Source organism: Ambystoma mexicanum, chromosome 9 (genome assembly GCF_040938575.1).
Source record: "Ambystoma mexicanum isolate Mex_15411 chromosome 9, UKY_AmexF1_1, whole genome shotgun sequence".
Classification (NCBI taxonomy): Eukaryota; Metazoa; Chordata; class Amphibia; order Caudata; family Ambystomatidae; genus Ambystoma; species Ambystoma mexicanum.
Genome location: NC_090931.1, coordinates 468,789,238 through 468,813,920, shown reverse-complemented (window position 1 = coordinate 468,813,920; position 24,683 = coordinate 468,789,238). Strand labels below are relative to the sequence as shown.

Below are 24,683 nucleotides of genomic sequence, written 5' to 3'. Positions count from 1 at the left end.
TGTTTTATAAAAATGTTATGGTTTGTTGGTGTATTAACAGTGTACATTTGATTCACATTTTAATACTTTTACATTAAAAACGTGAATGTGCTTGTATGCCTATACTTGTGTTGATTATATAATATTTTATGCTTTTAGTTTTCTGGATGAGTTAAGGTTACCATGATATTTAATATTAATATAATGTGATTCTGAATGTATTGATAATTTATGTTGTTACCTTAACGCTATTATTTGAAATGTTTGCAGACTTTACATTTGTGTTCGTTTAACCTTAACTCTTGTGAACACATTATTTTCAAATAACATGTATGTAATTACAGTTGTATGTGTCTAAAATGAAATGAAATTTGGTACCAGCAATCCACTCCCAAAAGAGTGAAGTCTTAAATACTCGGTGCGTTACCAATTTAGAGGGTTTGGGGCTTACCTGTGGACATCCTCTCCCCCCCCCCCTCTACCCAACCCCTCCTTGGGATAGATCTCTTCACGCCCTTTACCAGAGGGCTGTGGCAAAATCTCCCCAGCATGCACAGTGAGAATTGTACCGCCAAACAACTTGTTTTCTTTTGCTTGGACTGTTGAATGATGCAACAGTTGATATGGTAAATGTTTTCTTTGTAACTATCACTGCTGTCTGATTAATCTTCACAAGAGAATGGTTCAACACTTGCTTCCAGAAGTACAATATTAAATCTTGAAATGCATGACTAATGTGTGGAAGAATATTTTTATATTGTTCTGTATACTTGCTATAGATAAACCTTTTAAAATCTATAAATTACAGCACCGCTAATCAATATGCCTACAAATCTGGGATCAGAGTGGAATTGCTCGAGGACATAAGAATTACTGTGAGTAATGATGAGGCTATAAGAAACACATTCAGAGGTTGCTTTGAATTGATTAGATGCTCTACACACTTCTCCCTCAGCTATCTGGCTACTGCTTGTAGCCATAGTTGCAAACTGTCTGGGTTAAGTTCTTTATTGTATCTTTCACTTGAAATGATCATGTCTTGAACTTAATGCATTTGCTGGGCATTAGATAAGATAGTATAAAGGTTGAATTTGCACAGATGTACAATACAATCTGTATGTAGACACACCAAGACAAGGTTTTCTCTCTGGGTTCTAGAGAGAAGCTGATAGTGGTTTAAAGACAAATTATATGAATATTCAATTCAAATAAAAATGGCATCAACAGGGGATGTTGTCTTTAATGAAACATCTTTTTAATTGATTTCATTTATGCTATTTACGTCAAACTGCAGGATCCATACCCTTTCTTTTTATCGTGTGTTTGAAAGGCAGGTTTCAAAGTGTAATTACATACCCTTTTCAAAGCCACACTTTATACCAAAGAGATGACAACCATGTTCAGAATCCTTGCACAACGATGGTTGTCAAATTGAAAAGTCATGCCTCGCCCTCGAAATGAGGGAGAACGTCCAGGGCTATCTCAGAATATTCCTGTATTTGATTTACTAACGTTATTTATCCCCTCCTCTGACACCAAAAACCGTTCTCAACACTTTTAGCAAGATGGCTGTGATTCTTTTTTTCATGCCCTGAAACACTTGTGTATGGGCGCGATATAAATAAACTATCATATCATATCTTATTTGGGGTCTGTGACAAAATCTTATGCATGTGTGTTAGGAAAGATTTCTTAATTGTGGGTAATTTTCCTTCCATGTGGCAACCCCTAAACTTTTTGCTGTTGTTTTCACTTTGATCTAGACTTTGCCAGAGAAGTGCAGCCTTCTGCCGCACTCCTCTGGGCTTTTGCTCCATTCTTACGGGGATACTGACATGCCCTTAAGACAGTCAGTACCGGGAAACGTTGTTTTCCGTAGTTCTTTTATCATGTTGCAGCTTTCGCGCAACATGGCACAAGAGGGCACTGTAAGCTACGTTACTGCTCTCTTGGGTCTCTAGTCTTCTACAGGCCCTAGATACTCTCTTTGGATTCTAAATGAACGGTGCAAGTGAATCACGGACGGGATTGGTGGCAGCGATCGTTTCTTGTGTTTTTGAGCTCCTTTTGGCGTTTAAGCGCGTTTCTCGCGCTTAGCCCAAAATGGTGGCCTGGCTTCCAAAATGGCCAGATCACGAGGCTCTTTGTCCTGTCCGCTGACCGCCTTGCCCCCTTCACCTCACCCAGGTCGAGCCGACCCGGGGCCTTCCTTATTTGGGCATGTACTTTCCCGCAAAACACAGATGCTTTCGCAGGCTTCTACAGGCCTTGTGTGTGCCTCTAGGATGTGGGCTGGGATGTCTGGTCCCAAGTCTTAAAAACAACAGGGAAAGCTTAAAAAGCTAAAGGACACAGTACAACCGTGATCATCCTTTTAACAGTTAACAAGGAAACGTATGGTAGCACAACAACAACGTTTTTTTAGGAAGGCAGGTATTCAAGGTGCATCTTAAGTATGCAAACAAATGGATCAATTAGAGTGCTCACATTCAAACACAGAAAGAGAGAGGGCCACCCGGCTTGGCGTACCTTACCCTAAGGAAGAACACCCTAACCCTGGCGGGGGTGCCTATCCCTGGGTAGCGCGTGGTGTATCGCTATCTAACAGATATAGAGGAGAGTGCTGTCCCTCAACCTTCTATACTAGTGCCAGTGTCTGTAGGCAAACAAAGGTCGTCAAAAAGTGAAAAGGTCTAAAAAAAAAAAAGGTGTTCTCCAGAAGGTTGAGCAGTGTTCAACAAAGCTGTGGATTAGATCTTGAGGTTGCTCGATCTTAAGCGTAGGTACAACCTGCGAAACAGGTCAACTGTTCATGTTCCATCCAAAGTGTACAACTTTAATAGTGCCCGTAGGTCACCGTGGTTGGGGTGTGAAACAGTACAGTTGGAGAGACCACTGGTGGGTGAAGCAGTAAAACACAGCCAGAGGGCTGAGGGGCTAAAAAATGGCTCTTATAAAAATCTTTAGCTCACTCGGTGGTAATGTGTGCTACAGCAAATGATTTTCAGAAAACAGAGTCTCTTTTTTGGTGTAGAAGAGATCAAAGGTGGGTCATGAGAGCCCTCATGACCGAAAGGGGTCGACCGGTTTCAATAGCGTAGGAAATTCGAGCTATCTTCTTAAGGACCGTGATTAGAAATGCAAGCTGGGTTGCCGAGGTTCAGAGAGATGCTGAACAAGTAGAGAATTGCTGGTGTCTCCTCTGGGCAGGCGTCCTTAAAAGGAGGCGGGAGGCGATCGGTGATCAAAGGTTGCTCAAAGCACCGAAAACAGATGGAAAAAGCAGCAACTAGACACACAGGTCAGGTATACCTGTTAGAGGGCTGCTGCTTGCCTCCGTGTTGTCCGTGTGCTGTATCTAGCTGTACAGCTCAGGACTGGCGATCGCCCAGAGACACTTCCGAAGGCTTACGTGCAGGACAGGAAATGTAGGAGAGGTGCCCTTATGTAACCATTGCTATCCATCAAGGAGGAAAATTAGGATGGGTCTTTGGAAAATAAAGTGGGGGCTTCGGGGCAGGGAGGTGATGCAAAAGTCGAGTATTTGGGTACTCACAGATTACCAACTGCTTGGTGGGAGCTTAGGAGTTTTGTCAGCTACCACTTAGCTCCAGTTTCTACCTTTGTTCGAGCCAAGCATGCAGGGCAAATGGGGCCAAACGTCCATATGCCCTGTACTCTGAGAATTAAATGACTAGAGTTGGACCAAGGAGAGGAGAACGAAGGTGGGGGACACTTAAAACCTCTGGGACTGTGTATAACTTTGAATTCCCCTCCTACATCAGGGAGGGGACATGTTTTGTCTGCACACAAGATTAATTTGTCAACATCTAAGGTTATGGCCCTTATCAAATCATTGTTTTAGGGGACATTCCTGAATTCCAAACCTCTGAATGGCTGGCACGGTTGTTAAAAACCTAGATGTACAGATTGGAAAAGGGGACAGTCTTATTTTAGACAACAAGTTTCAGCGGGTACCAGTGGAAGTAAACCGATATTTACAAGTGGGGTACATCTAATTGATCTTGCAGGAGCAAAATTGAGACTCTGGAGTTGATTTTACCCATGCTATTGTATCTAATCAGAGAGCTACTGCTGTTCCTTTTGCTTTAAATATTAAGTAAATATATAAGATCCTAGGTACCTTCCTGAGGGGGTGGAAAGGAAGCAAAACTGGGTTGGAAAGTTTGTTCAAGAAAGTGAGCCAGGAGAGTATTTGCTGTTCGGTTAAGATTTATCAATCACCTTACCACGGAACCACTAGTGAGTTAGCAGTAGGAGGCGTCTGAAATCCTTTAGCACTAGTTCACTGCTAACACAATAGCAAGGAAACTCGAGTTGTTCACTATGTCTGCCAACTGGAATCATCTAATTGGAGCTTCAAAGCCCCACATCTTCAGGCTACTCACCGCTATGTCTCAGAACTGCCTCACTCTGGGGCAACTCTGCAATCTAGAACAATAATCTTCAATAATTTAAATAAGAGTTGGGTTGATGCTGGGATTCTTCGAAGCAATGTTTTTAAGTAGAAATACATACTGACTGGCTAACTGAGGTCAGGCGAGGTTTCACTTGCAGGATGCTATTCTGACTTTACCCACTAACAGATTGACTCTGTATGTACTCCACGTTCTCTTTTCTAAAGCTATTAGTGTAACAACCTCACAATATCCATCCTTTACCAGTGATTGGCATTATGTGATTTAGGGTACTTTAGTAAACCATAAGGAGAAATGTGAGCACAACCTAGAGATTTCCATATCTGGTAGAACATGGGATGAATTAGGTACTGCAGTTAAGAGGAGCAAAGTGGTTTTGAACCTCTGAGCTCCGATTCATAGGTTACGTTTTAGGCTATCTTGGTCTCCATCGAGAATTCATACATTCGGCATGAAAGAGACAGACATGTTGGGCCTTTGACAGAGTCAAGTGAACTCTGGGCCATATGTTAGAGTTCAGTAAGAGGCTTCTGGCAAGAGGCCTTCAGTTGCATTGCACTGATTAAAGAGTATAGTCTCCCTAGATCTCTGGGGGCAGCTGTCTTGAATTGAATTGACATCTTTCAGAAGCCTTATCCGCTCTCAGAAGCAATGACTATACAAAGCCCTCATCTGTGCTAACAAGGACATTCTCAAACTTTGGAAGCCAAAATGTAAATCGAATGTGGGGGGTTGGCTTGAATGCCTTTTCAATATTTTCATTTATGAAAATTATTTGAGGAGTACTATAGTAAAGGGGGAAAACTTAAACATTTACCGGTGGTTACATTGGTACAGGGGCGGCCATTAGCAGACAAGTCTTGTTCAATGAAGTATTACTTTGGTAATCTACTTGGTGGTTGCATGATTTACTTCATGATGTAAGCTTCACTTATGGCTTGCCAGTTAACTGACAGTATGTGCGAAACGAAAACTTTTTTTTTATAGAGTGCAAATAATACACTTGCCATAAAATCCATCTTTTTCATGGGGACTATTCCTTTGTTTTTTTTATCCCAACATGTTGAACCTGGGTCAGAGTTCTGTGGCATTCAGTGTTTCGCTTCGCAGAGGGACATTACATTTGAAATACATGCATAAAAAATGTAAGCTGCCTATTATTTCATCTAATACATATGTGCTGTGCCCTTTTTCCTTCTTTTGTAGTGTGGAAAAACTGTTCTGGCAAACTTTTTGTCAGATGCTACAGAAACCATTGGAGGTGAATACAACCCAACTCAAGGAGTCCGGTAAGAAGAGCCATCAATAATGGCTAACAATACATTTTGATTATCTCTTGTATTCCTCTCTTTCGATAAGGTAAAGCATAAGGCATAACAATACTGGTTCAGCCAAGGATGAATCCTATTTGACACACCCTATAAAAGGAGGGCTGAGAACCCAAGACATCCCAGATGGGTGAGGGTGAAGTCTATTTATCCTGCAGTGGTCGTATGCCAAATCCAGAAATCATTTTATTATTAATAACAAAAGCAATATTTTTCTTCCTCTTTGTTTATTTTTCATTTCATACAGAAGGTTTGTGATCTACCTAAATCTTCTATGCAGGCCACAACACCTGTCCTTTTTAGGAAAGCCCTACCTTAATTCCAATTGTGTTACATTTGGTGTGATTGCCATTCTAAAGTACAACTTTGTCCTCTAAAGGTACCATTTTGGAATCCAAAAGCGTGGTCAAGGCCCAACAGAAATTGGAAATGCCCTGCCTTAAACCCCTGAGCAGATTACTGTGCATTTAAGTATCGTATCATCAGCCAAAATGATTGTGTCCTGTCAGAGATAAATCAGATATAACTATACTTGGACTTTTTTATTCAGCGCACACATTGTGACGAAGCACTAGATCTCGTCACTTCTACCTGAGGGGGAGTCCTTCCTATGAGGCCTAGGAGGTGAGGCTGCTACCCGATAGTCCCCCTGGGGGTGGTATAATGCGGGAGGATCTCATGGGGAGGGACTCTCCCTCCAGGGGTGAGTGCGACCATCTAGGGTACAGCCCATGCAACATCAGCACACTACCACACAATCTAACCTCTCTTTCCCCAAATAGCCTCTTTGTAGAGAGTAAGACAATGTTCTGTTATCAGGTAGAGAACTTGACGGTAACACCATACCCATTGCCAAGAGCGTAAAAACCCTCGGTTTCTACCTAGACACGAACATCAACCTAGCTAAACAAAGCAACATGACCGCCTCAGCCACTGCCTACACCGGTAAACTTATCAGGGCCTGCAGACCACTGATCTCCCCTAGCAACTGTCTCATCCTAGCCAGAGCACTCATTCAATCTAAACTGGATTACTGTAATAGCCTCTATGTAGGTGCCAACAAAACAGTAATCAATAAATTGCAAGTTTTACAAAATAACGCACTCCGTGCCGCCCTCAATATTCCTAGAAGGGAACACATCTCCGCCACCAGAACTGCCTGCAAATGGTTGTCCATCCAACAGAAAATTGATTTGAAAACCATATGCCTTACTTACAAAGCCCTCAATCATCTTGCCCCACCCTACCTCTCGAACAAATTTACACTTAGACAGAACACCAGAACCACCAGATCGTCCAACTCATTACAACTAACAGTTCCCAAATACTCCCTCAAAAGAGCTGGAGGATCCAGCTTCCCAACCCTGGCATCACAACTCTGGAACTCCATCCCACTGGATATTAAATCCACACCTACCTTCCAACCCTTCAGAACCAAGGTCATTTCCTGGTTAACCAACAAATAACTGTCCTACCACACATGTATGCACTCCGAATGTCCAATTTTATGTATATTGTTTGAATACTATTATCTATGCCCTATCAATACTGTACTATTGTCTTTTACCTGTAACCTGATGTTCAAAGCGCATATATACCCCCGGGTCAAGAGCGCTATATAAATAAATAAACAAACAAACAAACAAACATAGGGAACCTGAAAGTATTATGATGAAGAGTGTAGGAAACATGAAGATCACTTGCCACACAAGTACTGGTTTGAGGTGGCCCTGTACCAGTGTCAAGAACAAAACTGCAACAGAGATGAAGGACTTGTACAACGAGGCGATTGGGAACCAGCTACATTGTATAAAAACCAAAGAGCGTCAACAGGCAGCAGCTGTGAAAGCTCCCTGGCGCAGGAGTCTCAAAGCCGCTTGGGGTACCAGAGAAGGGGGAGCACGCAGGATACTGCAGAAGCCACTGCAACCTTTCTTTTCAGGCGCCTCAGGGGTGGTCCTGAAGGCCAGAAGGAAGCTGTATCGCACAAGGAAGTATCACGCTGACAGGGCAGACGTGGAGAGAAACCCAACAAACCTAAGCTGCAGAGAGGGAGAATGCATTGCTGTCGCAGAGAGAACCACCAAGAAGCCGAGCCGTGCAGAGGGAAGCTGCACAGTGTCGTAGACGCGGAGAGAAGCCCGAAGCAGAGAGAGGCAAACCCTTGTCCCTATAAGTTTGACAACGTACCGATATCCCTATCCCTGTGAAGGGAAAGGGAGGTAAGGGAAACTCAGAGGGGGCTTGGGGTTAGAAGGGAGCTAGGCATTAAAGGCTCTCCCATTGCCTAATGGTTGGGACACACAGGTTGGCTCTTGTGTGTGCCAGACCTACCTGAAAACTTTTTTTACTTTGTGTCAGTGGATGCTAGAATTCCACTGACTACCAGGGAAGTGTCAAGAACCCGTACAAAGAATTAGAGAAACCAGCGGCAGTAAACATAACCAAAAGAGTAATACAAGTCATCTTCCTCGTGGCAGTACTTGGCAGGTTAGTGTGCCAAGTATACAGAGTCAAAGAAGAAGGACCTCACCACAGTTGCATCTTTATATGGTATTGAAAAGAGGAGACACTAGAGTGAGTGTCCAGGGAAAGGTTTTCCTTCTCCCTTGGTCTAGTGTGATTGGCACGTTGTAATGAGAAGCACCAGGAGGAGGGAGTCAGTCTCCTGACATCAAGTGGTCGAAAGCAAGAACAAGCTTCCAGCTAGGGTAAGGGAGTTCTTTCCCCTGGCATTTGATTACAACGTGTATTAAATAACCTTTCAATCGGGGGAACGGAGGCATTCTCCCTGATACATCAAGGACCTAAGAGGAGAAGGTTTGTTTGACTTTGTTTGTTGGAGGACACTTTCAATCAAGAGAAGGGAGTCATTCCCCCTGGTGAGAACTATTGAGATTCCTGAAGTGAGGTGTGATCACGAACCCAGGAGAAGGGAGGCATTCTCCCGGTACACGAACAGCTTTAGTCTTATCTAATTTAGTTATAAGTGTGAGGGACAGAAGTAGGGATTTTGACACGGGACAGTGGACATTTAAGTTAAATTGACATTCTGACAGATCCTTTTTAGCCTTGAGTTGAGGCAGGGACCCCCCATAGGAATAGGGATAGATGGGCCTTTCTTTTTCAAGAATAATAAAAGTATTTACCAACCACTATGCACCTTTTTGTGTCAGTCACCTTCTTCTGCACCCTTACAACACATGCACAACACGCGCAATATGCAACAGGCGCAATATGCAACAGGCGCAATATGCAACACGCGCAATACGCAACACGCGCACAATATACACACACACACACCCCCCCCCCCCCAGAATTAATGAATACAAAAATCTTTTTTCTACCTCAGTAGAACCTCTACGATTGTCCAAAAAACATCATTGCAGTTGATGCACATATTGAGGTAACTTTATTTCGGTCCACACTGTACATTTATTTTAATAATGTCCTGCCTTATGACAGTTCTTTAAAAGGTTGTGAAAAAGCAGTTGTGAATCTCAATAATCAACCCCCAAGAAAACCTATGTCCCAGAAGAGACACAATATTATAGACGTGGCACTTTCACTGTTGTTCCATTTTGCAGAGTAGGCATAAAGGTCAAATTCTTTACTTATTTTACTTGTGTGCATTTTAGGTAATAATTTAGTTTTTGTAACCAATGTACACGTGCATGTATATGCCGCTGCTAACTGCCGCTGTCTCAAAGGAACAGCCCTTGTACATACAATTTAAAAAGATACATCTTGTTATGCAAGTCAAACGACCAGCAGAAAGGTGTTTTTGGAAAATGTCTCTACCTGCATCAACATATGGATCATAATACAATCTACTGATACTTATGAAATGTAGCATAATTAGCCTATTGGACGTGGACCCCCAATAGTTTGTAATTCAGTCTGGATGTCTTGCTAGCTTTCACACAGCCCCTGCCACCTCATCCTTAGAGGAGAACACCTCACAAAGTTCAACCAAGTGCATTCATCCTTTCCTGCTGAGCCCACTCTACAACACCCAGTATTTGTCCTTATTTAGTTGTTGCAAATGCAAAAGTTTACAGCGCATCAAAACATTAGCCCAACAGAAACGTGTTTTGTTTTCTTTTTGCTAGTCTAGTTTTGGTGGGGGGGGGTAGGGGAGAGTGGCTGATTGAACTGTTCTCAGTCAGAACATGCTTTTTTCAAACATATTTTATTAAGCAGCCAAAGCATACATAAAAAATGTATAACATGAAGTCAATAACATTGATAATAAAATGCATTGGTGAATACAATTACTAAAAAGGTGCATAACCAATAAAGGGCATTACTTGATAGAAATGTTTTTCCTCTGTCTCATTGCAATTACAAGATAACATTCCAAGGTATAACAGACCCATGGATCTTTAGCATTGAGCAGAAAAAACAATGCAAAACAACATGATGTATTCTTATGCAGTCTGAAACAGTTTTTAAATGTTTCGATCTTGGAACTTTAGAAAATTGACATGCATCACAATTTCTTCATCAATACTGTTACAAGGACCATTTTCAGACAAGCAGGAGACCATTTCGCTGTATTTTCTACCAAAGGTAATTATTTCAGACAGAATAATATAATAAACCATCTTGCCATAAGATTTGAAACTATCGAAGACAATTTGTATCATCATTCTTTAGATATGAATATGGGAGAAAGGTCCTTACAGATATTTTCATTTTGGCAAAAAGTTTTCAATGAACTATTGACATCAAGGGTTGTAATATGGGGTTTAAAATAATATTCCAAAATACTTACACGAGAGAACAAACCTTTAACCCCATTAAGCCACACAATTGATTGACAGTTTTCTAACTTTAGAACATCATATAAAATGTCCTTATTCAAAATAGGTATTCTTATTGATCCTGATTGAGTGCAATAACATTTCTGGCATCAGTGATAACACATCAGATAAAGGGGTTACCTAGGTCTCTAGATATAAAGGCTAATTTGCCAAAGATTGTTTAACAATCAACAAAGATCTTAAAAATGGACACTCCACTATGTCAAGAATATTAAGGCAGGATGTAGCCCAGACACCACTTGCATATCTGGCCATAGCTCAACATTTTTCTTAAATATAAACCATCAAGGTTGGAAGCACCACCTGCATGGCTTTTTGAGAAATGTAGAACACCACCTCCACCCTGTTTAATTTTACTTGCAACATTCTCTATATGCTGTGACCCACAGTCCCTGGAACAAAACTTAACTCCTAAATGATCAAAATGATCAAAATTGTTGAACAATTATCAATCTACGATCTGAACTACAGGAGGAGCACGGTTTTCTTTTTGAATGGTAGCATATCGGAACCTTTGATTTTGCAATAGTAACACTCATCTGCCTTGTAGTCACAAAATTGTTATAGGCATTTAAAAGAGCTTGTTAAGCTGCTGGATTGCATCAAATTCAAACATCATCAGCATATGATAAAAAAAGGGATATGTCTGCTATCACTTCGCAGAACATCCATTGTATGAAATACTAGGCTGTCCTCCAGTCATTTGAAATGCAGATTAAAAAGGGGTGGCTCAAGGACGCAGCCCTGCTTAACTCCCTGAGATATCTTCTTAGACCCATTTTTGATAAGATTTATTTTGTTATAGTCCCTGGATACTTAATCAATTGCCAATTATTGTGTATGATATGTCTCAATCTATTTGTGATGGCGCTGAACGTGGTGACAAATACTAATCTGTCCCACTAAAGGGGCACAGGACCTCAAAAAGAGACTTAAAGAATGGGGTTACCCTGACAAGGTCCTAAGGAACACATGAAAGAGAGCGGCTCACACCGATAGAAATCTTTTGTCTAATACCAAGGAAATATTCCACCAAGGACAGATTGGTGTGTGTTACCACGTTCTGCCCGATCAGCAATAGATTGAATCATATCATATACACTAACATTGGCACTTGAACAAGTATCCAGGGACTCTAAAAAAGAAACCCTTATTTGCTTTTAAGAGAAGCTGCAACATTGGACAGCAATGGATGTAGACTTTTAGGTGTCAAGATGAGGACCACTCCCTATGTGCTGCAATGGGTTTGCTGCCGATCAAGGGCCACTATAAATGTAGGCATTGGTTGGCCTGTCAATTCACAGAACTTATACATACATTTGAACATAAGGACATTAAATGGACTCTGACAACACATACAAACTGCAACAGCAGGAATGTGATTTACATCATAGAATGCCTTTGTCATTTATCTTGCATTGGTAAGACCCCGGGACCCATAAAACAATGCATCTGAGTATCGATGTTGCATTCAGAACAAAGTTGCTCACAAGCCCCTCATTGATAATTTTCGGGCATATGGGCAAACTGAATGGGACATCAAGTGGTTTGTAATTAAACAAACAAATCCCCATACGAGAGGGGGCCATATGGACAAACCGCTCTGCCTAATTGAACAAAAATGAATCGATCCTCTGGATACGGTCCATCACTGGCTCAATATCAGTGTTGAATAGAACAATCTAATACTGTAATGGTCCATGCAGTACCTGTTTGTGCTCCATATTACTACCATTGAACTATATGTGTCACTGTTGTGAGTTACAAAGCTGTAATTCGAACACACAACGGAATAGGGGACATTTATCTTGTTGCTATTTCAGAGCACGAACCATACTGTTAGGCCGACAAGCCTTGGGATACATCATCCTTCTACTTGAATATATAAGTATCACGTAAGGTTATGCATATTGCTAAATGGCCACCAAAGAAGTCCAGATGTATCGACCCATAAGCTAATCCGTTGTATATGTCTTGGCAGCAGGATATATATCAATTAGCAGATCAGCTGGTGTTCAGGCACGAACGCAGCAGGCAGAAGGGTCCCAAAAATGTTGGCATTGATCATGGTACGGTTTACTACTCTGCACCTCCGTACCTGCACAGGCCATACAAAAGTGGGTACGAGATGTCAGTGACATTCTCTCACGGGTGCATGATGACTTATGAGAGCTTACATATACTGATGATTGTTGGATTTGCAAACATTACACGCGTCAAGATACACAAATGAGTGACATGTGAAGTATGGTTATACAATAGTGACCACAATAGTTTTTATGCTCTAAAGAGCGTTTGGTTAATTTGACCTGATACTTAAAAGTGCAGTGCATGAAACGAATGATACTAACCACCATGTGCGAAGGGTCTCAAAGAGGCATGGTTTATTTAATTGGAGGCTACTTATTGAGCGGTGTGGTTATTTATAGATTGGATCTCCACAACTTTTTGCCACATACATGGAAGTATTAGCATAGCCAATGGGAAATAATCCCCCTGTTAAGTCACTAGGTAAGGAATTAATTAATACAAATAAAGATGAAGGGAAGACTCATAAGGTTCCCACACAAAATAACAGGTAATTGTGTAATGGGGTAGTATTAGCTGAGGGTTACCTCAGAGAACACTCATGGAAAGTTCCCAAGCTTGAACACGCCATAAGGTAATTGGCTTTTTTACACATTAGGTTTGTAGAAATAATTGGAACCTATTTATTTAGGTAAAAAATATATTTTTGGTTAAACCTTTATATGACGTCACAAATGTTGTTTTACGTAGACCGCTTTGCATACATAATCCATTAACTGGATACCACAAATGTTTCCAGTCCTGATGAAGGCCAACATAGTAAAAGACAGAGCACATTAGTAGCTTTTGAGGCCGAAACACTGCATGTCGACATCATGTTTTCACAATGTCAAGAGAAGAATTTTAAAATAGGTCCTTTCTTGGGCCGAGATTTAGTGTACACTACGTTTGGTTGGATGGTACAAGGAAGACAACGATAGTAGAGTCACCCTTTAACTATTTAATTGCACATATGCATATGAAGTCACTTGATTGTTTTCTTTATTTCCTGTGTCAAATTTGATTGTATGCCATTGCTTTCACTTGTTTGAGGTTTAAGATGTATGTGAATTGTTCATGATTCTGGCCATTTAGGCTTTCCCTACATGTACTAGTGTTTGTAAATTCCATGCTATAGGTAGTACCCTGAAGTATGAGGCTTTTAAAAATGAGTATGAATTAACAAAATGCTTTGATTGAAAATGTAGAGTAGCACATGTGCATGCATGGACTATCCAAAATATTGAGGCCGATCACTGTTGTGTATTGTTGACATATTGGAACTTGGGAGATCATGGCCAGAGACAGACATTTCTGATCTTAAAGGGCAGAAGGGTTTTGTGTAGCCTCAAACAATTGTTAGACTCTCATTCCATGACAAACATTTGAATATGGTCGAATTGACTATATTTCACACTCAATAGCACCCTCTCCCAAATCTGGCACATCATGAATACTAAACTTGATATCAAGTTCATTGATGCGCAAAATCAGGAATTTCTGTCCCAGATCATATCTGATCAGTATTTCAAGAGTTTTCCATGTCAAGTTGTGGTAAAGAATGCCCCTGACCATAGATTTCCCAAATAAATCCTCTCAAAGAAGGCCCTTTAAATGAAGCTGCCTTATTGGTCATTGGCATACAAAAAAGGTGAACTCATCACCCCATCCTTTGCTACCTACGCTATCTTCTGTGCATCTTAGATATATTTCTCTGTAATGGCTGTGTACAAGCCAGCATCATGCAATTCCCCCCATTTTTCCAAATCTTCTGCATATAAATAGAAAGTTATATATACCAGGCTAATTGTGAATGGGCTACAAGAAACTAGCACGCCCTTCCTGTTAATGATCCATCCCAATAATCTTTTATTTGAATAAAAGGAAAAGGTTTCCCATTGGACAAATGCCTAGGTAGTGGCAGTTGAAAGCAAGTTATATTCTGTGAACCTAACTAACTGTTAGGTTTTATAATCATTCAAACTAAATCTCTTCTCTCACTTTAAGAACAGTACACATTCATACAGAAGCACAGGCAATTGTTATATGTGTGAGCACTGTTTCCGATCTCTCTCCTTTTTTTGAGTGTAGTCGTGCTAAAGCATGCATAGCATTTTATTTAATGTATTGTTCTTTGCCTGGATTTCCTTCAGGTTGTGTCTATAATCATTCCCTATTGCATGAGGCATTTCCTGAATTGTTTAGAACTAAAAATTCACATAATAGTCATATTTGTTTGTTGACAGGATCCTAGAATTTGAAAGTTCAAGTGGAAACATGAGCAACAAGAGTTCAGGCTGTGAAGTTGAACTCTGGGACTGTGGCGGGGATCTCAAGTAAGCTGTAGTTTTGCACCTTCTTGATGTAGCATGTAAACCTTTTTATACAATTTGTATTGACTGCTTTCAGATAGGAATCAATATATTGTTACTTGCAAGCAAATGTACAGGAATCGGTTTTGTATGTTCACTTTATGGAAGCCCTTTTAACTGGCAGGTGACTATTAAAAGCTTAACGTACAGAACATTTGAATGCAGTCGTTCAATTTGGGATTTGCGGGAGATGTTTAAGGGGCATTGACCGTAATTATATTTATTTCACTGTTTTTCATAGTGTGTGTTGGCATTAATTTATCTACCTTTATGCTAACTTTATTTTGTTTCTTTCCTTTATCTTCCTGATTCTTTGTTTTCACACATCACCCATTGCCTGCACAAAGCTATGTTATGTTGGATGCAATAATTTTACAGTGTTAGCTTACATTCACTACACTTATTTAAATAAACAGCTGAAAATGAATCCCACGTTTCTTTGTTTAACTTAATCCTCTCTCAGTTAATAAATAACTGTCAGCCTTTCTCTCAAATGACCCTAATTTTGATTGTTTGACTCTCATTTTTAGTTCAGTGTTACTGGTCATTAGGAGCCTTGCCTGACTAGTGTTGGTTCTTTAGCACAAGGTGATAGGCCTGAGAGAAGCCTTTATCTGTTTTGAAGGTGGAGTTAACCAGACATCGATCTGCCCATCATGGACAATAATACATGTATCTTCTTTGCTTCCAGGCAACTACATCCGGTTATTCTTGGTGAAGATCTTTTGAATCTGGTTAATTTCTATATGCTTTTTCGCCCATCGCTCAGAAAGTGATCAGTAGGATATATCTTTCTGTACATTCTTTTGATCATGCCAATGTGGATTGTAAGGAAGGCATGGTATTAACAGTAAGACAGACACAAGCGACCACAGTTCAAGGGTGTTTATTGAACTTGCACAAGGGTGTGATAAACACCTATTCAAACCTAAATCTATAGATGGGAGCAAGCTACGACCATCAAATAATAATAATGCAGTCCTAGTGGGGTCTTGTAAAAATAAAAGAGCCTTTACTGAAAAAAACTTTTGCCAATCCTTACCACTAATTTACAAATAATATGGGGGAATGTTCATGAAAAAGAAGAAGTGTTCACAAAATAATATGTCATGATGTCGAGGCTGTTGGCCTCCCTTACCCATGTTTTCAGCACGGGGCAAGTCGGGTCACTCGAGCAAAGCATACACTCTAGCTTCTGCGGCACAAGAATACAGTCCCATTTTCCCAGTCCAGTACCTTCTGTGTCCAAGTCTCTTTACTTCTTACAAGCCTCTTGACGCAGAGGGCCTGCTGTACCAAGAACAACACGCAAACATTATTTTCCTTTTCCAGATTCCTTTCAAAACAAGGTTCAAAGAATTCCTTTTAGAATTATTTTTTGGGTCACTCTTGGTTCACCCAGGATCCCCCTCAGCCGGGCTTAGATCACTTTCTTTTGTTCAATTAATCTCCCTCAGCCGGGCTCAGACCACTTGTGACATACTTTAAACTATTGAAGACTTTCAAATATGCATGGGTTTTAGCTTGACCGGTTGGATGTCCACTTTAATCTCAATATTTCTTTCTCTCACACTCAGCATCAGTTGGATACCTTACAGAGACCTTCGATTAAGCACCCACATGGTGCCAGACCACTCTGTGTATGGTATCTTTTCTTGGCCTCCCAAAGTTCAATTATAAAGTTCAACTACATCCTTTGGCTTCCAATTGTATTTGTCGCTCATCCCAAATGCCTCATACACTGTTCTCTTTATACAGTGTTCCCGCTTGCAACCTTGGTTCAAAGCACAAGCTGGTTTGGTATCAGTCTCTCCGACTCGCCGTCTGTGCTGTGTTTTTTGAAGCTGCTTTGTAGTAGAAGCCAAGGACAATACCACGGTGGCAATCGCTCCTCCCTGTCTGGGTTATTGACGCAGGAGAGCCCGGTACCTCCGACACACTGTGCAGGTTTGATCAGCCTTAGTTCCTGGTCTTTGGTTTCTTACTTTCCAAGGGTTACGAAAGTAACGGTCTTTACAGGTCAACGGTACTTCCCTACTTGCAACCCTCTCTGGTCTCGCTGTCTTTCTCTTTGTATTAAACTGCCATCTTGGAACTGCTGTTTCCTCGTGTGTTTTGCCTTGCTCACCGTGTGGTTTCGTGCTCCGCCTTTTATCCCTGAGGGGACGAGAAAGGGTAGTCGGGTGTGTAATCAAAGTTGATAGCCTGATCTTGCCTGGCCTCAAAAGTGGGACAACATGGCGGGCTCTCATAGGGAGTTATAGCCCTCGTATTCCTATGGGGTTTTTGTCTCCTGGTTTATTTTTCCTCATTTCCGGAGGGTTGGTAAACTCAGAAGGGTTAGAATCTGGGGAGTTGTAGTGTTTGTGTAATGAGTTTGAGAAATCTGTCAAATAATAGTTTGGAGGTCTGTTGAGGGAATAACCGTGATTATTGTCGCGTAATGGAAATGGAATGAATGCATTTCTTATGTGTGTCCTGAAAGGTCGAGGAGAGTACTGATATGTTGTTTCTTTAGAAAGCGAAGAATGCACTGTATTGCCCGCATTTTCCCCGCTTCCGTTTTCCATGGATCTTCCCCTATTGTTTCATTATACAAATACTCAATTGCCTCTTCACTTTGCACTCCTCTCCAGAAAGCATGACAAGATCATGCATCATAATTGCCCATGACTCAATCTAGTAGTAAAGCTTGTGACGTCTTGGAGTTCTTGGAGTCTTGGAGTTCAATCTTCAGATTTTGCCTTGAAAAAAGTGTACCATTGGCTTTCCATCCTAGATCTTCTGTTTTATCTTTGTTTATGTCCACTGATGACATGAGCATCCATTTCCTTTTGTCTGGACAGGAGCAATGCTGTCTCTGCCAATGTATTCAATGCATATTTGTACAAGGGGGCTGGTTAAATCGCAAAGGACAGGAAACATCTGAACTCTCACAATTGGATACCATTCGTTTTGTAAGGGAGCAAATAAACTAAATGCAACCTCATGGCCACAGAGACCAGTCATAATACTTAAATACTGTTTAGAAATCTAGGTGTCCTCTTGGACTCTGACCTCATTGAGTGACCCTCAATAAACATTCCTGTATAGTCTTGAGTTTTTCAGCTGAAATTCCTTACACAGATTTTTGGTAGTCTGCCATTTCCCCATAAACCGTAGGTAACATTGGTAGAAAGCCCATCTAGGATATTACATTGCGTCTACCTGGTACTTCAAAACAATCAAATGACCATTGCAGAGATATCAGAATATGCTTGCATGGACTTTGCTTGGACTGTGTAGATGTGAGGATATTCTACAAGCCCCAAGATATTTACATTGTCTCCTGGTAGAATGTATGGTACAGGACAGCATCTTAATCCGTAAAGCTATACATGGCATAGACCTAATGTTTCTAATTGAGACAATCACTTTCCATTAATTGGAAAGCAGGATGATCGTTTGAAATGTTCCCATGCATTACAAACCTGTCTACTTTCATGGTAGAGGGCATCTGTTTTGTCATGCTTGGACTCCGTGATCGCACACAGGAACTGATGAGAGGTGGCACTGATTGTCTAAGCTTTGAAGCACTTGCCCGAGGTATAAGGTTTTTTCGGCAGGATAAGTGGGCCAGGGCCGCCTGGGTTTGAAAAGACCATAGTAAGCATCTTCCCTTACCCATGAGGTATAGAGGCAGCAAGGCTGGACCAGCAGCTGCACAATGGAACACCAATGTAACTGTTGAGAGATAAGTACTTGGACTTCCCTAGCATCTTCAAACTACGCAGGAGAGCAGACCCCATTCTCACCAGGGTGGACAGTTCTGCAACTTTTGGTTGTCCGGAGGTTTTGAGGTTGTGCACTAAAACCTGCATCAGTCCTAAGCAGCACAGTGAATGCTGGAGGGTCATGGGAGCAGTAGTCCAAAACGTCTGTAGAGCCAAAGGTCCCTTGGTCTATTAAATAACCACACTGCTGACAAAATTATGGCAGGCAAGGACTGGCTTGCCACCAGATGAGCTTGGCTGTAGGCAGCAGAAGGGACAGGACACAGAGACAAAACGAGTAGACTCTGTGTTTTGTCTGACGAGATACCTATGATGTTGCATGGGCATAGTACCAGGTTTGTAGGCTGCTGCATGTTCTCATTTTCAGCTTGGTTCATGCAATAAAAATAAACAGTTAACCCCCAAAGTACCTCCATAGAGCATGGGGAGCCATAGAGTTGGTGATCTGCTAGAAGATCTTTGCTGATTTCTGACATGTTTAGCCACTCTGCTGTTCAGTCCTACTGTAGCTAGCATCGAGATAATTCTGTTGGGCGAATGAGTGATCTCTAAATCTGCATAAAAATAATAAATATGTAATAATCCACGCAGTATCTTTACTTCCTTTTTAACCTTGTGAAATAAGGTGTTCACCACTATTGGTTATTGCCCCTGAAATTTCTAGGTACAGGCTTCTATATCTGAAAGACTGTGAAATGGTTGAAAAGTAAATGTTATTGCTATATAAAGCATCTAACCCAACCGATTTCATTTCCCCCCTACTTTCTATCCAACATCACTTTTTCCTCCTTCCTGCTCCCCACTCCGTTCACTCCTTCTCTCCCACTCTCTCTTCTTTTCTCTCTCTCTTCTACTATTATACTTTGAAGTAGCTTGAACGTGCTGATCAGTGTCATTTATATAAACTACCTTTGGTACATGAAATACCCTTCGATTTCGTGGTTTTCCTTTTCCCCCACATAACCTCCATCAGCAACTGAAGCACCAATTCTTATTTTGATACCCATTGGTGGTCGATGAACTGCTCTACTAGTTTCCTTTTTGAGAATTTGATGGGTTGGTTTTTCTTTGCAATTGTGCAGTCTCCTTCTGGTTTATTTAAATCACGTTTTTTCTTCTTTTAAGGAGTGCAGGGCGTTGTGCCCCATGCATGACTTTGTTGTTTTAATATTAAAAAAGGATTTAATTAGGTTTTAGGTTCTTGTCAACTTTCTTTACAATTATTGCTTTTACATCCAGGGTTGTGTGCCATATGTCACAGGTTTCAAGGTGGCTACCCTGTGCTTGTGCCTCTTCTTACTCTCTGACCCACAGAGAGTCTGCATTACATTCCTTGGCAACTTACATCTGATGTCATCTTAATCCTTCTGTGTGGGAATTGCACCATATTGCCTTAGTAGATGCCATTACCATCTACAGGCAAGTACAAAGGGTCCAGTACCAGAGGAGTTAGTGGATTTCATCTTCAAGCACTGAGCTGCAGCTATGGCGACATCCAGACAAGAATGCTTAGCCCCAAAGTTAAATTTTTAGCTGCAGTTTCATGGGGTCTGGAGTCTGAGCCAACATATATTTGAAGAACCCTTTTCTTGCCAGTAGTGGGGAATGATCACTCAGTTTTACCATTATTCACAAGGTGTTGGGCAGGATAGTTGGGGATTAAACATTGTGAAAAAGGGTTAGGCTCAGAAGCTTTAACAAGCTCCACCTTGGTTGCCTTTGTGTCAAGAAAGTTAACCCCCAAACTCCTAAAGATGTGAATTCTCTACTCAAAAGTCAATACATCAACAAAAAGGAGTCCTAGACTTTTTTTTTCTGTTACTTGTGTTCCCTAAAAAAAATGACAGTGCATAACTTGTCATTTTTAAATCTTTTCATCCTGTTGGAAACTGTCAACATATTAAAGATTCTTGACAACTTGGCCTCTCTACAAGAAGGGTTGGTTAATATCTAGAGCTTCAGCATGCTTTTTTCACCATTCTCAACCCGAAAGAATGTCAAATTCCTCAGATACGCATTTTCAATACAATTGTCTTCAATTATAATAATAACCTAGTGACTTGGACCAAGAAATATGCCTAGAGCAGAATGTACAGCTTCAAGTGATTTATTTGGGGTTATCTTACATAGGATGGACCGGAGGAAAAGGGGGTCTGTAGTGAAGATATTTTTGGAAACAGTAAAAAGCAGCAAAAAGCAGCAAACATCATGCAAAACAATGAAAATGTAAGCATAAACAGTCATTTTTATGTATAAGCCGGTCAAGTGGCACAGCGAGTAGAGTGCTCGCTTTGACATCCGTGCAGAGCCTGCTAACGCAGGTTCGAATCCCGGGGCCAAACTCAGCCTTTCATCCATCCGAGGTCGATAAATGAGCACCACACACCGTGGGTAATAATAAGCAGCGCTCAGATACCTGAGGGTTCGTAGCGCTATATAAGTGCCAAATTATTATTTATTATTATTATTATTATTGAAAATACACGTTTATCATTTTAATTACAATGTAAAACAAACAATGGAGTCTTGCATCAACGAACAAAATAAGAGGTAACAAATGATTCTGCAATCCCCCATTTGTTCCATATCTTTGTACATTTTTGGTGGTAACAACATGCTCTATAAATCCTCTCTTCCAAAACCTACTTTGTTCTAAATCCTCTTTCCATTGGGACAGTTTAGGAACATCCTTAATATCCCATTGCATCTCAATATACTGCTTTGCCACGGCCAATACAACCGAAAAAAAACATTTCTCTAACCTAGCAAAAGAATTCTCCGCTCCCTAAATACCCAATGGTAACAATTTGGTATTATTTTACACAGCCCGATCCAAAACCACTTCCAAGTGTCTTATGCATTTCAAAATATCTGTATTTTAGGACAGTTCCAAATTACATGAAAAAAGGAACCACTCATATAACTTAAACAATGGGGCTGTTGAGCACAGCCAATTTTGTAAGTAGCTCCCTTGAATGATAGTTCTATGCAATATTTTTAACCGAAGTAAACCAACCATAGATGATATGCCCCACTCCTCGGCGTGCATAAGTGCATCCCTCCAGTTTTCACCATATATGGGGCCAATATCTTTTTCCCCATCTGGTTTTCAATTTTAATCGGGAATGGGAGGTACAAGCAGTACTCGAGTTAAGATTTGGAAGTGGGAGTATTTTACTCCCTTCTTTGCAATGTTTGGAGTAAAATGATTTTTTTAGAGAGTAAAAAAGTACATCCAGTTCCCAAGGGGAGTATTTTACAAGCGAGTACAAATTTGTTTTAACTGGACAATGGAAATTATTTTGTAATAAATATGTCTTTGCACCTAGTTACTCATGCACATCAAAAGATACATGTTTACTTCCTCCTATTAAGCAGTTATAATAATCGTTTCTTCCTGTGGTACAATGTTTACCACTGGTCCAAACATATTCATGGAGCTGTGTGGGTGAAAGCAGGGGCACAAGGTTCTATGTGTCTGTTTACCATTTTCTGTTAGGAGTATTTTTACTACCTATTTTTATTTTTATTTTTTAAACTTCTTTTTATTATTTTCATCATGAGAAAAAAAAACCCATCAAAACAGAAAACTAAGAACCTCCCCAACTTCTGCCATAGCGCCAATGGTCCTTCCCAACCATTCTTTCCCCTTCCAGCCACTTGACCGTGGATGTCCAACAGCTTGAGTCTTTGAGGGCACCACTGTTCCCTAAATTCCCCTTTCAAATAGGCCAGTGTCTCTCCCCAGTCTGCTGAGCAATTCTCCAACTTATTGTTGGCCGCATATGTTGCCCATTCCATCAAGACTATATCCCACATTTTCCTTAACCAGTCTTGCTCTGTCGGGATCGTTGGACTCTTCCACCTCTGTGCAATAAGGGCCATCGTGGCCAGAGTGAAAATCACTTTCGCCTTAGCATTCCCTCGCCTCTCCTCCCCCCCCCACCCCAGTGCTCTCTTCCCCAATATAATGTCCCGGGGACCCTGGCTGGCTCCCTCCCCCAGTCCCTGAGACAGGCCCGTGCGATATTGTGCCAAAAAGGCCAGATAGTGGGGCAGTCGCACCAAATATGAGCTGCTGTACCTTCTCCCCGACAGCCCCTCCAACACTCCCCTGAGGTTGCCGGGTACATCGTATGTAGGCGGGCTGGTGTGTAGTGCCAGCCGTGCATATACTTATACCAGGTCTCCTGCAACTGGGTTGTTTTTTCCACCTTCGGTACCAACTTCCATAACCTCTCCCAGTCCTCTCTTTCCATTCTGACCCCTGGTTGCTGTTCCCATCTCCTCATGTACGCCCAGGTGATTTTCAGGCCGGCACTCTCCAACTGCCTGTAGAGGTCCAAAATTAACCCTCTCAACCCTTCGTGCGTTAGAAGAAACCGTTCAAACTGTGTTAGGTCACGTGTAGTAGCCTTCCTTACCTCCACTGACATAAACCAGTGCCTAATCTGGAAATATCGGTGCCTCTCTCGCTCGCCCACCCTGAACTCCTGCTTGCATTCCTCAAACGTTTTCACCTTCTTGCTGCGAAACATGTCCCTCAGAGTTCTACATCCCCCCCTTCCCACTCCAGGAACGCCCCTTTTTCCATCCGCGGTGTGAAGTCCCCGTTATTGAAGATGGGGGTAAACAGCGATGGGAAGGTCGTGATCCCCCGCTTCTCCACTGCCCTGTCCCAGCTGTCCACAACTCTTTTCGTTATGGCACTCAGGTAAAGATGAGGTGGTCTCAGCCTTCGTGGAAGCCACAGTACTTCCCCCAGATGGTGTCTAGCTACTGCTGTCCATTTTCACCCAGTGCTTAAGGTAATCCTCCGAGAACCATTCCCTAATTACCCTAAGCTGTGCAGCTTCATGGTAACGGCGAAAGTCGGGAAAAGCCAGGCCCCCATACACCCTGGACGCTGTAAGTAGTCGCCTAGACAAGCGAGGCCTCTTGCCCTCCCAGATAAACTCCTTGACCGCCCGATCTAGTTCCTTAAAAAAGCTCGCCGGGACAGGTAGGGGAATAGCCTGAAACAGATAAAGTACATGGGGGAGAACCACCATTTTAAGAACTGCGCCTCTTCCCAACCATGATATCCTTAGGGCGCCCCATTTCCTTAGGTCTATTTTGATTGCCGATAACATGGGCTCATAGTTCGCTCGTACGAGCCCGCCAGCGAGGGGGTTATCCTGACCCCTAAATATTGCAACCCAGCCGGACTCCACTTGAACGGGGAAATTGCCCTCGTCTCCTCCACTTCATGCTCCCCCAGGGACAGATTCGTTAACTCTAGTTTCTGAAAGTTAACCTGCAGACCTGAAAGCTCCCCAAATTTGGTCAGTAACTCTATGCTTGCCTTGATGGACTCCTCTGGGTTCGTCAATGTGAGCAACATGTCATCGGCAAATGCCGCCACTTTATGCTGGCCTCCCCCAAATGGTATTCCCTGAATATTGTCTGCCTCTCGTATTGCCAGAAGAAGGGGCTCCAAGTATTTTGAATAAAGCAACGGGGAAAGGGGGCACCCCTGTTTCGTCCCCCGCTTCAGACTGAATGGGTGAGATATTTCTCCATTTACTAAAATAAGCGACACGGGATTCTTATAATTTGCAGTGACCATATTTATGAAACCCGTCCACAGGCCCATCTTTTCTATAACCTGAAACAAAAACGACCACTCCAGCCGATGGAACGCCTTTTCGGTGTCAAGCGCTAGAAGGATCGCCGGAGTGGTCGTCTTTCGTGACTTCTCCACCAAGTGAGCCACCCGCCTAATATAGTCGATGGTCTGCCTTCCCATCACTAACCCTGTTTGGTCTTGGTGGATCAGCGAGGGTAGATGCTTTTCCAGGCGCTTCGCCACCATTTTAGTGAACATTTTTGCCTCTATGTTTATAAGGCGATAGGACGA

At 41.8% G+C, this 24,683-nt stretch overlaps 1 protein-coding gene across 5 annotated transcripts in view; it reads left to right on the top strand.

Moving 5' to 3' along the window:
• The window catches only part of IFT22 (intraflagellar transport 22), a 372,117-nt gene that overhangs the window by 97,453 nt on the left and 249,981 nt on the right, over positions 1 to 24,683 (top strand). For 4 of the 5 annotated variants that reach the window (XM_069615016.1, XM_069615014.1, XM_069615017.1 and 1 more), the window contains 2 exons: positions 5,625 to 5,707; positions 14,886 to 14,975. In XM_069615016.1, the coding sequence (XP_069471117.1) occupies positions 5,625 to 5,707; positions 14,886 to 14,975 (173 nt within the window). Of the gene's footprint in view, positions 1 to 792; positions 855 to 5,624; positions 5,708 to 14,885; positions 14,976 to 24,683 lie in introns of those variants that run through there. The other variant, XM_069615018.1, reaches the window with a different exon arrangement.